Genomic DNA, 14,406 nt, shown 5'->3' with positions numbered 1-14,406 from the left:
CTAAACAAGCAGATACATCTCGTCGTCGAGTAGCACTGAAAATATTGCATCTCCAGTAGTTCCTAGCTGGCAAAGACTCTGGGACTTGGTGGAGTGGTCCAACAAAAACCGTTTTTGATCGGATGCAGATTGCCATCCGCAGCCTATCTTTATGGAGATCCGATGGCAGTTGATGCTCTCCAAATCACATAGTTACCCGGTCAAAAAGGAGACGGGTAAGCTTGGATGAATGTAGCTGGATTAAGATACTGGCTGAAGTTCCATTTATAATGGTCTCAAAAGAAGCGGACTACAAATAGTTCGGTCTCTCTACCCAAAAGAGCAGACTGTAACATTTCTGACTCTGGGAGCCGCAGCAATCACTCACAAACTCACTTAGTAATCGAAAAGGATAATATTCCCTGTAGTATGACGTAAGAGATGCAGTGAGGTACAGACATTCCTACGTTTATTAACATTTCTTTAAGACATATGATGCAGATTTGATTGATAGTTATCACACTGAAACTCAACAGAAAGAGATCGTCATACTGTATTGAAATTCTCTGTGTTATCAATTTCCTTAAATAACTTCGGCATTATGATGCAATGCAGACAGAGCTCTTCATGCACCTTCGGCACGTCAACAATGTGAACCGAACGAAGCGTTTCGGGCTCACTCCAGCAATTAAGGTCGGTTGCTACAGATGTGAGCACACGGTAGGAGCGGCTGTACGTTTCGATTTAGGAGGCAATGCCGACGTATAATATCTTACTTGTTCACCGAATATGTAGATATAAATGTACCGCGACTCTGCGTGCAATGCAGAGTAGAATGTGTAAATAAGAAGTTATTCTGTTAAGTGATCTATATGGAGTTTTACTGAACGCATATTAATATTGTTAACTTTAAACTGTATTGTGTGGGACGTTGTAGTCGATCATTTATTGTATCACTTGTTAGCAACTTAGCAATTTGTGATTTTATCTGCTACTTCATTTCGCTTATTAAAGACCCACTCCCATCCCTCAATTTAAATAGGACTTCTTATTTTGCAACCTTAGCCCAGTCGATAGTAACTTTAATTACAGCCTTAGATCGAGAAAGCCGAACTCCACGAGATGCGTGCAGCTTCTGTGCAGGGACATCAGAAGAGGACACCAGATAGATGGACAATTATAATTTCTGTGGTCTGTCTAGGTGCAACAGTGCACAGCTATGGTCCCTCGCATCTCTGCATTCAAAGTGCAAAGTTCGGAAAAACGCGTGGAATCTGTAGTAACACAGAGGAGGGAATGCACAGGACGCTAGGGTGCATTTTGTGACGAACACTGACTCTTGTTTCCATTTGGTTGCTAGAGTTAATCGGTTCTCGAACAATTAGCACCTACCAAAAAAGTACCCCCTATCGCATTGTTTTTGCTGCAAGATGTGAATCATCCGCTTTGGGTACGACAACAACAGTCGGTATACATCGAAGGGAACCAAAAATTTACTGAAGATACGCCCAGAAGATTCGGAATTGGAGTGACACGCAAATCCAATTGGGAATTGCTGTGATTTTAGACTGCGTGCTGTATCAGAAAAAAAATTCGAAAGCCTCTTCGGAATCATGTGTTTTCTACGTGGGACAGTAGTAGGTGTCGTCAGCATGTTTGTATCTTGCCCGTCTCCTCCAGTTCCCAACGACTCAACACAATATTGAACACTGAGGATTGGTGATCTTCGTAGTAAAAGTGCGTCTTTTATTTCAAATTTCATCCTTACCACAATAATTTATATTATAGTTACAAAATTTTTGTACAATCCCATATATTGGTAAAATTGCCGTTAACTTTCCAACTACAGACCTGTATATCGTAATAGCGGCACCACAGTTTACTTATATTTGAAAGATAAAACGAAACGCTTAGCACAGAGTAGCACTTACGAAATCACCTGAACACTAGATTCGTCAGTCATTCAGAGCTCTGGCAATTACGTTATCAGAATGCGGGAAAAGATGGAGACTAGGTAAGGCAGATTCAACTTTCGCAAAATATCTTATAGAAAACCACCAATCGTGTAGATTGTTAAGTTTTACTTACTGAAAAGAAAAGCAGATAGCTGATAATACTAGAAACTCTTGAAATCAATAAACATGTGACACAGGATGCCAGCCCAGTTTTAAATGAACATCTGCCAAATAAGTTTCAGTTATACAAATATTAGATTACAATTGTAAATTCAACAATAGTTCTTAACTTTTGTTAACTGTTAAGATTTCCACATAACATTAAAAACTTCATTTTTTATTTCTGTTGAATGTAACGATTTCTTGCGTAGTATAGAAACGTAACAAGTTTCGAAGTGAACATTCTGTACTTCCTCATTCTTCTGTACCTGTATGAGTAATATCTGTAAAACTCGCTTGTCATTTTATCTGTGATGTGGCATTCAGTCGTGACCAGAGGATGCGATACTTGACCAAATAAATAATACTTAGCAGAACACCAGGGAAGTGTTTCCTATTTAATACTTACATGATTACTTTTAGTCCGGAAAATAATGCTGTGATACCGACATTCCTCGAGTCACAACCCAGTTGTAGACAACCACTGCTGTCAATCTACATCTACATCGTTACTCTGCTATCCACACTTACGCGCGTGGCGGAGGGTTCATCTAACCATTTTCATACTATTTCTCTACCATTCCACTCTCGAATGGCGCGTGGGAAAAAGGAACACCTAAATCAAGACAATTCTCAGCCCTCTCTCCCGAAAAAAATAATAATACGACCTAAAGCAGCACTGGCCCACTAGCAAACACACCACCATAAAAACAACATGGTTATGTCCGGGAAAGTTCTACTGAAGATGACAGCGGCCGCAGCAGCCAACGCTTGAACGTACTACGTTACTGATTGTGTAACGATTAAATGTCACTGTGACGCTTCTGTCCTCATTGTTGAGAACAGCAGACACCATACCGAACGCTGCAGAGTGCACTGGTTGGAAGGAACTTGACAGGGAACTCGTTCTTAGGAACGAGTGATAAACAGGGTCAAGAAAAAAATTCCGCACTTTGAGGTCGGCAGGCGATCCCTCATCCCAGTTCAAGGCTGAAGTCTATCTAGCAAAACCCAGTCCCGCCAGTAGGTTTGATAGAAATGCGACTTAAAAAAGACGAGTCCCTGGCAACGCTGCAAACGCATTCAGCGTGGCCAAGAACAAGGAGCACGAAATCTAAGCTGTGCCGGAGCTGTCCCATTAACTCAGCGACGAGGCAATGCCGTAAGGGAACTCCCCTATGATGGAGTCGCCTTCACGCGGAACATTTTTTTTTTTCAGTTAAAGCATCAAACTGTATCCAGCTAACATCTCAATAATGCAGTATACTTCTGTTACTGTACATTTATTTAAACATTATGACTTAATATGAACTTCTTATGGACGTAAACGACCACTTCGTTTCGTCCATGACCCAAGTAAACCCAACAGAAAACAATCGTGGATAGAGTAAAGTTGTCTGATCCAATGAAGCACAAATAACGCAATAGGCAGATTACATTAGATTGTGCATTATGCTACGCACAAGAATTCCATTCTGTACGTCTGATGTCCGGGCTTCTCTTCACAGGGCCGGTATGTACACGTACGAGCACCGTTCACCTCGGAGAAGAAGATCAAAACGACCACATCGCTTTTGCTAACACATCTCCACTCGCTGGACCAATGCAATCCACCTGCATCCACCATTGACGGAGTGGCAGGCACACGAGCTATTAGGTCGTGTAGATTCATGGGTAGAGTGCTATAAACTCGTTCCTGTAAGAGTTCCCACAAATAAAAATCTAATGGATGAAGATCTGGGGAAGGTGGAGGCCAGAACATTGGATCTCCACGACGAATCCATTTCTCTGGAAACATTATTTAAATAGTTACCCACATTCATTTCAAAGCTTGGCAGTGCACCATCATGGTGAAACGATAGCTGACGCCGAACACCAAGCGGAACTTTTTCTAAGTCGAAATATCGCCAACAAACGTACGATACAGGGGCGCATTCAACTTGTCAGGAATACGTAAGGGCCCAAATGTACTCCTACCGCGAGTTCAGCTGACAGTGTTACGCAATGTGTCGTGGTACGGATGCAGTTCTTCATTTTGCAACACTTCAGCAACCAGTGTTTGAGATTACTGGAACAAACTTGAAATATCACAGGTACTTCGCCAAGGTGTTTGGTGAACGGTTTCAAGGATCGCTTCCTCTGTTTGTGTCCATTACTTCTGGAAGAAAATTATTGCTTCCTGAAGGCGTTCGTTCAGGCGATTACAAACATTGCTATCGGCTTTGGCGCCTTTGAGGGTACCGGTACCTTGCAGCACACTCGCGAGCAGCAGCAGCAGCAGCTTGGTTATCGGACGCACCCAGCACCAGAGGCATATCGACGTATTCATCGTTTGTGTATTCCATCGGAAGCCACCCCACTCTACACGAACTTCACGGGACTAGCTATGGTTGTGCACTGCGCGGTTGTTAGACATACGCATAAATTTAATTTTTTTTATAGAATAGGATTCACCAACAGTGAAGTGAGAATGCATCATTCATTTCGATTTTGTACAGCAGTAATAAACCTTTCGGTTGTACAGCAATGTTTTTCTACTCGCGATTGAAATTTCAGTCGTTTTAAACCCGTCAATACCATTTGTAACTTGTCATTTTAACAGGTAAATTGAATTCCGTCTCGCAACCTATTACGCACAGATAGGTCCATGGGCAGGACGTTATTCGCACACCTGAAACGTACTCGTTCCTTGAGAACGCTACGCTGTAGTCGCGGTTATTAAGTAGTCCCGTCCGGGTTGCGAGTTACTGGGGCGCTTGTCACGTCGTCGTTCTCTCGGAACCTGACGCTCCACCGCTGTCGTTATTCATTAATACATTTTAGATCCACTCGGAAGGGAGTAGCTCGCTGCCGGAAAGCATATTTCCTTCGCCAACAGGTAAAAAGAATGGATTGCCGGGTGCCGAATGGTTCCACTGCCCAAGCAGTTCCATTTTTCCAACGCGCAGACGGAAGTCCTGACACATTTACAACTCCGAGTGCGCCGAGCGTTTTTGACTGCAGGCCAGTACTTGTGCACTATGCAAAGTATGTTAAATTTTCATTCAGTTCTGTGTGTAGGTCCGTGTGGTGGTCATCAATAAATGAAAGAAATCTACACTGCCCAGTTACATTAATGTGACTACTTATCAAAAGCCTGAATGTTGTCCCCATGGACAGATGCCTACTTGTATTACTTGTATTGATCCACTATGTCCTCCAGAAAAGATCGTCCAGGGAATGCCACGAAAACACTCCCTCCTCCGGCCTGGACTCTTCCGACAATTGTTGTAGGGTGTTCGCTTTCATAGGTGTCACGCCGTACACGCCAACGTCTTTACGATGGAACAAAAAACGTTATTCATCTGAGAAGGCCGCTTGTCGTCACTGCTACCGAGGCCCAAACGTAACAACGTTCGCTGAACGGTCGTTGAGGAGACATTGTTGGCAGCTCCTCGGTTCGTCTGGGCACTTACACGTGTAATAGCCAGTACACATCCCCTCAGCCGTCGTTCACCCCAGTCATGTATGACCCGTGGTGCACCGCAGTCGCCTCGGTGCCGTCTTTGGATAGTTCCATTTTGCCATGCGCGGCATACTTTAACTACGGTGCGACGCAATCAGTTTACAAACTTAACCGTTTCGCAAATTCTTCCACCCTAGGCCCGAAACCCAACGATCATACCCTTGTGAACTTCAGATAAATCACTCCCTTACAACATAGATTGCACCGTTTTCCGCATCCTCCCCACACGCTTATATAAACTCTAGTAGTAGAGCTTCCACTTGGCGTCTGTGAGTGGTTATTACCGTTGACGAAGACAAGCGGTGGTCACATTAATGTGACTAGAACGTCACGATATTTTGCTGTACTGTAATACATTAACGTAACAAAATTGGGGAGTACGGTATTTACAGTCAAACCTAATGTTTCAAAATTTCTATGAGGAAACTGGTACGAAATGTACTGTCACAGCTACACAGCGTTCATTACTTTCAGTTGTCCATGAACGTATGTGTGGTGGAGCCGAGCCTTTCGAAAAGGTCTCACCGTCCTTCACGGCCTACACGGAGCATATTAAATCATCGATTGGTTTCTAGAAACCGTAAGACGTCTATATTTCTATTGTTAAACCACAATTTATGAAAGATGTTTATATTTTATTAATAGGATTAAGTAGGAATATTTGTCATTTTGGAAATAATTGTGGTAGCAGGGAATGTCTGCACCAAAGTATCGTTGGCGGGAGAGACCGCACTTAAGCGTTCGTAGGAAGTCATAGTAAGCGAGATGTGAAGCGAGTCGGTAGCAGGTCTGAAGCGAGAGGTTGAGAGGAGCGGTGTGGCTGCCAGCCACCAGCTATGATTTACAAGAGATTACAAACGAATGTACAGACACATCAGCTAACAATCATAAGAGGAACTTATGTTATTGATTTTTTTTTTTTTTTTTTTTTTAGAAACTCAAGACTAGTGTAGGTATGTTTGGGTAATGCTAGTTGTAAGATTATTGTAAAAAGTGTTCTATTTGAACGTTTGTAAAATCATTTCATTACCAACAGTAAATATTTGAAGAATCGTTTTCATAATATAATTAATTTTTGCCAGCAATATTGCAATACTGATTATAATCCATCCCAAAAACCATCAACGTAAAACTTCGCAAAATTTTATTGTTGTCAAGGAAAAGTGTAACTATGAATTACGTAACTTCAGTCAAATTAATTAAAGAATAACGTCAGCTTTGCTATTAAAGAATAACGTCAGCTTTGGTAATAAATACAGCCACTTATTATGACAGCCCACCAGCAGTTAATAGAGTACAGTAAACCAGAGGAAGTGTATTCATGTCGCAGTTCGATGTAGCAGTCAGATGGCGATCCAGTAACAGTAAAAAAGGTAAGGAACAGTTTTGGCTTATTGCAGGTTAACGACTGAGGGCCACGACGACGGCACATTCTATGTTTCGTCGAAATAGTCAGCAAATAACTTTTAATAAGCAGCATTTAAATTTGTATGCGAAGATTGAGAAAGAGAATTAATTTCAAAGGGAAGATTTCATTTGTTATTATTAAGCAAGAGATAGAAATCCTAAGGGAAGGTTTCATAGGTTGTTGTAGAAGGGAAGGTTGCGTAACAAAAGAGATACAGAGAAGACGGGAAGGTTTCACTGTCACCTGACTTGAAGTGGAACACTGTGATTAACAGGTCAGCCTCTGGCCAGGCAGAAGGGAGCGAGTACTCACGTGGAGGCGGCCGCGGCAGATGCACTCGTAGAGGCGGTCTCGCGTGCCGAGGAAGGGCAGCGTGCCCGACAGCAGCACGTGCAGCAGCACGCCGGCCGACCACACGTCCACCGGCTTGCCGTACAGCCGCCGCGCCACCACCTCGGGCGCCATGAAGTGCGGCGTCCCGATGCGCCCTGCAACCATCGCCACCGACCGTCAGCCCACCAATCGCCATTTCATCCTCATGCGAGTGTAAGTGTAATTCACTCGGGAAGTAGCGCAGCCGTTAAACGGCAATACCGATTCATTTAAGATATTGAACATCAGTACACACAACAGTTTAGAGCGGAGTTAGAGACAGTATCAAAAGTCTGGGAGATGTTAATACAAGAGAGGGGATCAGTGAGGTAAGATGCCGATCATGTTGGAGGTGTGAACAGACGTCAGTAACCCCAATGCAGACGCTGTGTGTCTTGTGATGTAAATAGAGGTGACAAAAGTAATCTGGGAGCGATGGTATCACGATGGCGGTGGTATCGCGTACACAAGGTATAAAAGGGTAGTGCATAGGGGTAATTACTCAGGTAATTCATGTGAAAGGTTTCCGACGTGATTATGGTCGCACGACGGCGATTAACACACTTTGAACGCGGAAACGTAGTTAGAGCTATACTCATGGGCCACTTCATTTCGGAAATAGTTATGGATTTCAGTACTCACACGCCCGCAGTGTAAATAGTGTGCCGAGAATACCATATGTCAGGCATCACCTCTCACTACGGACAACGCTTTGACCGACGGCCTTCATATAACGACCGAGAGCTGCGGCGTTTGCGTAGATTTGTCACTGTTAACAGACAAGCAACACTGAGTGAAATTATCGCAAAAATTAACTGGAACGTAGAACGAACGTACCCCGTTAGGACAGTGCGGCGAAATTTGGCGTTAATGGTTCAAATGGCTCTGAGCACTATGGGACATAACATCTGAGGTCATCAGTCCCCTAGAACTTAGAACTACTTAAACCTAACTAACCTAAGGACATCACACAACACTCAGTCATCACGAGGCAGAGAAAGTCCCTGACCCCTCCGGGAATCGAACCCGGGAACCCGGGCGTGGGAAGCGAGAACGCTACCGCACGACCACGAGCTACGGACTTGGCGTTAATGGACTAGGGCAGCAGACATCGCATGCAGCGCCTCTCCTGGGCTCTTGACCGTATCGATTGCACCCTACACGACTGGAAAACTTTGGCCTCGTCAGATGAGTTCCCATTTCAGTTGGTAAGAGCTGACGATAGGGTTCAAGTGTGGCGCAAACCCCAAAAAGCCATGGACCCAGGTTGTCAACAAGGCACTGAGCAAACTGTTAGTGTCTCCATAATGGTGCGGGCTCTGTTTGCATGAAATAGACAGGGTCCTCTGGTCCAACTGAACCGATCACTGACTGCAAGTGATTATGTTCGGCTACCTGGAGACCGTTTGCAGCCATACATGGACTTCATGTTCCCGAACAACAATGACATGTCACCAGGCGACATCTACATCTACATGGTTACTCTGCAATTCACACTTAAGTGCCTGGCAGAGGGTTCATCGAACCATTTTCATACTACTTCTCTACCGTTCCACTCTCGAGTGGGGCGTGGGAAAAACGAACACCTAAATCTTTCCGTTCGAGCTCTGGTTCCCTTATTTTATTATGATGATAATTTCTCCCTACGTAGGTGAGTGTCAACAAAATATTTACGCATTTGGAAGAGAAAGTTGGTGATTGATATTTCGTAAATAGGTCTCGCCGCAAAGAAAACCACCTTTGTTTCAGTGACTGCCACCCCAACTCGCGTATCATATCGGTGACACTCTCGACCCTATTGTGCGATAACACGAAACGACCTGCTCTTCTTTGCACTTTTTCGATGTCCTCCGTCAATCCTACCTTGTAAGGATCCCATACCGCTCAGCAATATTCCAGCAGAGGACGGACAAGTGTAATGTAGGCTGTCTCTTTAGTGGGTTTGTCGCATCTTGTAAGTGTTCTGCCAACAAAGTGCAGTCTTTGTTTCGTCTTCCCCACAATATTATCTGTGCGGTCTTGCCAGTTTAACTTGCTGGTAGTTGTAATTCCTTGGTATTTATTCAAATTGACAGCCCTTAGATTTGTGCGATTTATCGTATACCCAAAATTTATCGGATTTCTTTTAGTACCCATGTGGATGACCTCGAACTTTTTTTGTTTAGTGCTAATTGCCACTTTTCGCACCAAACAGAAATTCTCTCTAGATCATTTTGTAGTTGGAATTGATCGTCTGATGGTTTTACTAGACGGTAAATTAGAGAGTCATCTGCGAACAATCTAATGAGGCTGCTCAGTTTATCACCCAGATCATTTATATAAATCAGGAACAGCAGAGGGCCTATGACACTACCTTGCGGAACTCCAGGTATCATTCCGTTGTACTCGATGATTTACCGTCTATCACTACGAACTGTAACCACTCTGAGAGGGTATCACGCATCCAGTCTCACAACTGAGACGATACTCCATATGCACGCAATTTGATTAATAGTCGCTTGTGAGGAACGGTATCACAAGCCTTCTGGAAATCTAGGAATATGGAATCGATCTGAGATCCCTTGTCGACACCACTCATTACTTCATGGGAATAAAGAGCTAGCTGTGTTGCACAAGAACGACATTTTCTGAATCCGTATTGGTTATGTATCAATAAGTCATTTTCTTCAAGGTGATTCATAATGTTCGAGTACAGTTTATGCTCCAAAATCCTACGGCAAATTGAGGTCAGTGATATAGGTCTGTAATTCAACGCGTTACTCGTAATTCCTTTCTTGAATATTGGTGTGACCTGTGGTACTTTCCAGTCTTTAGGAACAGATCTTTCGTCAAATGAGCGTTTGTATGTGATTGCTAAGAAAGGCTATATTGTGTCTGCATACTCTGAAAAGAACCTGACTGGTATACCATCTGGACCGGAAGACTTGCCTTTCTTAAGTGATTTGAGTTTTTTCGCTACACGTAAGATATCTACTTTTGTCACTCATGCTAACAGCTGTTCTCGTTTCGAATTCTGGAATATTTACCTCGTCTTCTTTCTTGAAGGAATTACGGAAAACTGTATTTAATACCTCCGCTTTAGTGACACCATCATCGGTAACATTTCCAGCGCTATCGCGCAGTGACGGTATTGACTGTTTTTTGCCACTGGTGTACTTTACATACGACCAAAATCTCTTTGGGTTTTCTACCATATTTTGAGACAATATTTTATTGTGGAAACTATTAAAAGCATCTCGCATTGACGTCCGCACTAAATTTCGAGCTTCCGTGAAACTAAGCCAGTCTTGGGGATTTTGCGTTCTTCTGAATTTGGCATGCTTTTTTCGTTGCATGCGCAACAGTGTTCTGACGTGTTTTGTGTACCATGGTGGATCAATCCCGTCTCTTGTTAACTTATGCGGTATGAATCTATCTATTGCTGTCGATACTGTATCTTTGAATTTGAGCCATATCTGGTCTAAACTTACATAATTAGGTTGGAAGTAACGGAGACTCCCTCTTAGGAAGGCATCAAGCGAATTTTTTAAGTAGATATATTTTGCGTTTATTTTTAGTGGTTTTGTTTGATATGGTTTTGAGCCTCGCTACAATAACCTTGCGTTCAATAGTCCCTGTTAGCGACTGGTTTGAAGAATATTATAATATCGAGCAATTTATCTGCCCACCCAGATCGTCAGACATGAATTCCATCGAACATTTATGGGACACAATCGAGAGGTCAGTTCGTCGACAAAATGCTACACCGGCAACACGTTCGCAGTTGTGGACGGCTATAGAGGCAGCATGGCTCAATATTACTACAGGTGACTCCCAACGACTTGCTGACGCCATGCAACGTCGATTGCTGCACTATGCCGGGCAAAAGGAGGTCCGACATGGTATTAGGAGGTATACGATGACTTCTGTCACCTCAGTATATTATTGACGTCACAGTGACTACGGCAAAGGCGTACCCAACAAGGAGCAGAGTAGGCCAGCTACCTCCCCCCTCTCTCTTCTTTACAACAAAAGCTAGCAAACCGAATCTGCATCCTGTAATTCCAATTCGAAAAGGGTATAAATTCAGTAAGTTTGACGACAGCAGTGTGTAATTGATACCGTCTAGCAGCAAGTGTGTCTAGAGTTGTGATCTCTTAAAACTATTTTGTTATTCACCGCAAAACTAACATTAGTCGCCCTCTTCCCCGCCAGTCATTTTTTCAGGGCCAGGGAACGTTCTTCTGTCACGGTGAAATGCTTGAATATCATTTAGTAAGTAACGCAGAAACACTGAAAAATCAATTAAGTGTTATGCAGAACACTCACTCCAGTTTAATAAAAATACATTAGTAACTAGAAACAGGTTATCCTGTTCATCTGCAAAGAATTGTGATGACTCTGTGTCCTCTCGAGTCATTTTATAACTGGTCAATTAATTGGAATATTTAACGTTGGTTAGTTGAGTATTATCAAATAGATTACGTGTGAAAACCGTACCGAGTTGTGCTAACTCGAGGGTTACTGAGCTATACACTAATTGGAGGACTATTTACACTACAAAATACAATTAGTGCATAAAGGAACACTATTTGTAGAAAACGTACAGGTAGTTGTAAGTTTACATTTACTTATTTTTGCACTCAATGAGGCAAACTTCGATGACAATCGAACGAGCAGCAAACTGGAGGTAACAACATAAATCTATGTACGCGAAAGCATTAGACGCATCTTCATATACGCCTTTTTTGCAGTTGTTCTTATTTCAAGTTATTCCTATATACGTAGTGTCGTTAAGTTGTATTGTATGAACTAATGTCTTAAGTGTTGTGTTACTAAAGGTGAAGCTAATAATACAAAAATATATTTCGATTGAAAGTAGGAATGTACTGTAGGGCCTGTTTTAAATACTCACGGGAGAGCAGGTCTTCAGAAAGCAATAAAAAAGTAAATCTGATCCGAAAACTTTTGATAACTGTTTTACATTGTGTACTCACTAAAGACAGTCCACCATACACAAGTAGTAATAACTGAGTGTTGTGAGTCCAATATTTTGACAGGAAAGTCTTCTGTATACGCCTAATGTTCAGTCTGTAACATAATTACCAACTGGGTACTATAGAGCACGTCGACTGCTCATAAATAATTGTAGTTTCCGAGAGTGAACAGAAACTGAGTGGGTGTTTAACGAAGTGGAGCAGGTGCCAGCTAGTGGCTATAATATGCACATGCACTGAAGGACAATGCGAGGCAGGTGGACACGTCGTACGGCTAGACGCTGAACTCTGACGAGAGACTCTTGAAGAGGGGACTAACTTTGCTTTCTAGGAAGTACAGTAGAATAAAGATGCAAGAAAGACATATTATCAAAATATTCGCAAGGCGAAAGCGCCTTCAAAAAACAGAAGTATCTGCTGGCAACTAAAAATTTAAACCCGAAGATCAGAAAAACGATTTATTAAGAGCAATGTTTGTAGCACACCTCTATAATTGTCCGTAACGTCGATAGTGGGTAATTTAGAAATAAAATGTTTCTAAGTGTGATGGAATATGAGCCCAGATACTTTCATCGAGAAAGGAAAGATAATATCCTGCGTCGAATCAACAAGAAAAAGTACCAAATAAATAACGTAAAGAATCAAAAGAATTAAATGAGTGGGCGCCTGCTACGACAGGAGCCGTTCTGGGAACTGCAATTGAAGGGGAGAAGGAAGGAATCGCAGAGACAGCCCTACACACGAGAGAATGCACGACAGGTTGGGCTACCAGAAAGTGTGCGCCCACAGTCTTCCAAAGCAGCTCAGCGAACGCAAAAGGAATTCATAATGAGGCTAGCAATGCAACCCCTGTTCCTTTGTCAATAAGAAATGTTCAAATGTGTGTGAAATCTTATGGGACTTAACTGCTAAGGTCATCAGTCCCTAAGCTTACACACTACTTAACCTAAATTATCCTAAAGACAAACACACACACCCATGCCCGAGGGAGGACTCGAACCTCCGCCGGGACGAGCCGCACAGTCCGTGACTGCAGCTCCTAGACCGCTCGGCTTTGTCAATAAGACCCGGAGCGGATCGTCACCGGTGACGACAGGTGATGCCATCACTCGGAGCCAGAGACAAAGCGGGATAGGATGCAAGGGAAGAATGCGTCGTCGCCTCCCTTAAAAAATTCAAAGCTGCGCCCTCAGCAGGCAAGGTGATGCTCACCGTCTAGTTCGATGTTCGATACTGATCGAAATCCTCAAGCACGGAAAAACCCGTAACAATGGCTTGTACTGTGGGACACCCCGTAGCCTGGGCTGCTCACGGAGGAAGTGATTCCGACAAAGTGCCTCCACATGTCTGCAAGGTGATTAAAAGTGAAATGGCCAAATTGAAGTGGGAGCAGCTTGAGCATCCGCCCTACGGCCCGGATAGGTCGCACCGCGACTGCCGTGTGTTTGGTCCGCTAAAAACATCTCAAAGGGAAGACAACGGAGGACTGGTGTCTGTCACAGTAACGAGAATTCTGGAAACTGGGAATCCTTTGGCTCGTTGAACAGTGGGGCAGGTGTGATCAGGCCTCTGGTGATTACTTTCGAATAAAAGGTTCAACTATACTCATAATGTTGTTTGGTACCTTTTGTTTTCAACGTCTCTTTTATTTATTATATTTAATAAGTACTGTTTGGACAGTTTATTTCACATCCAGGAAGCACCATGAAGTGTTACAGGTCATTACTTTTCACAAAATACGAGGATGAGTCAAAAAAATGGTTCAAACGGCTCTGAGCACTATGCGACTTAACTGCTGAGGTCATCAGTCGCCTAGAACTTAGAACTAATCAAACCTAACTAACCTAAGGACATCACACACATCCATGCCCGAGGCAGGATTCGAACCTGCGACCGTAGCGGTCGCTCGGCTCCAGACTGTAGCGCCCAGAACCGCACGGCCACTTCGGCCGGCGAGGGTGAGTCAAATGAAAACCTTAAATATTTTTTAAATGTTATTTATTCTGCAGAAGTGGTACAAATGTGTATCACTTTTCAACATAATCTCCCCCA

At 43.2% G+C, this 14,406-nt stretch overlaps 1 protein-coding gene across 1 annotated transcript in view; it reads right to left on the bottom strand.

The window, feature by feature from the left end:
* LOC124769265 (peripheral plasma membrane protein CASK-like) overlaps positions 1-14,406 on the bottom strand; it is a 698,413-nt gene that overhangs the window by 340,508 nt on the left and 343,499 nt on the right. Inside the window, exon 6 of the mRNA XM_047249162.1 lies at positions 7,319-7,494. Coding sequence (XP_047105118.1) covers positions 7,319-7,494 — 176 coding nt within the window. The remainder of the gene's footprint in view (positions 1-7,318; positions 7,495-14,406) is intronic.

Source organism: Schistocerca piceifrons, chromosome 1, assembly GCF_021461385.2.
Source record: "Schistocerca piceifrons isolate TAMUIC-IGC-003096 chromosome 1, iqSchPice1.1, whole genome shotgun sequence".
Classification (NCBI taxonomy): Eukaryota; Metazoa; Arthropoda; class Insecta; order Orthoptera; family Acrididae; genus Schistocerca; species Schistocerca piceifrons.
Note: the sequence above shows the minus strand (reverse complement) of the source record. Positions and strands in the feature narration are given on the sequence as shown.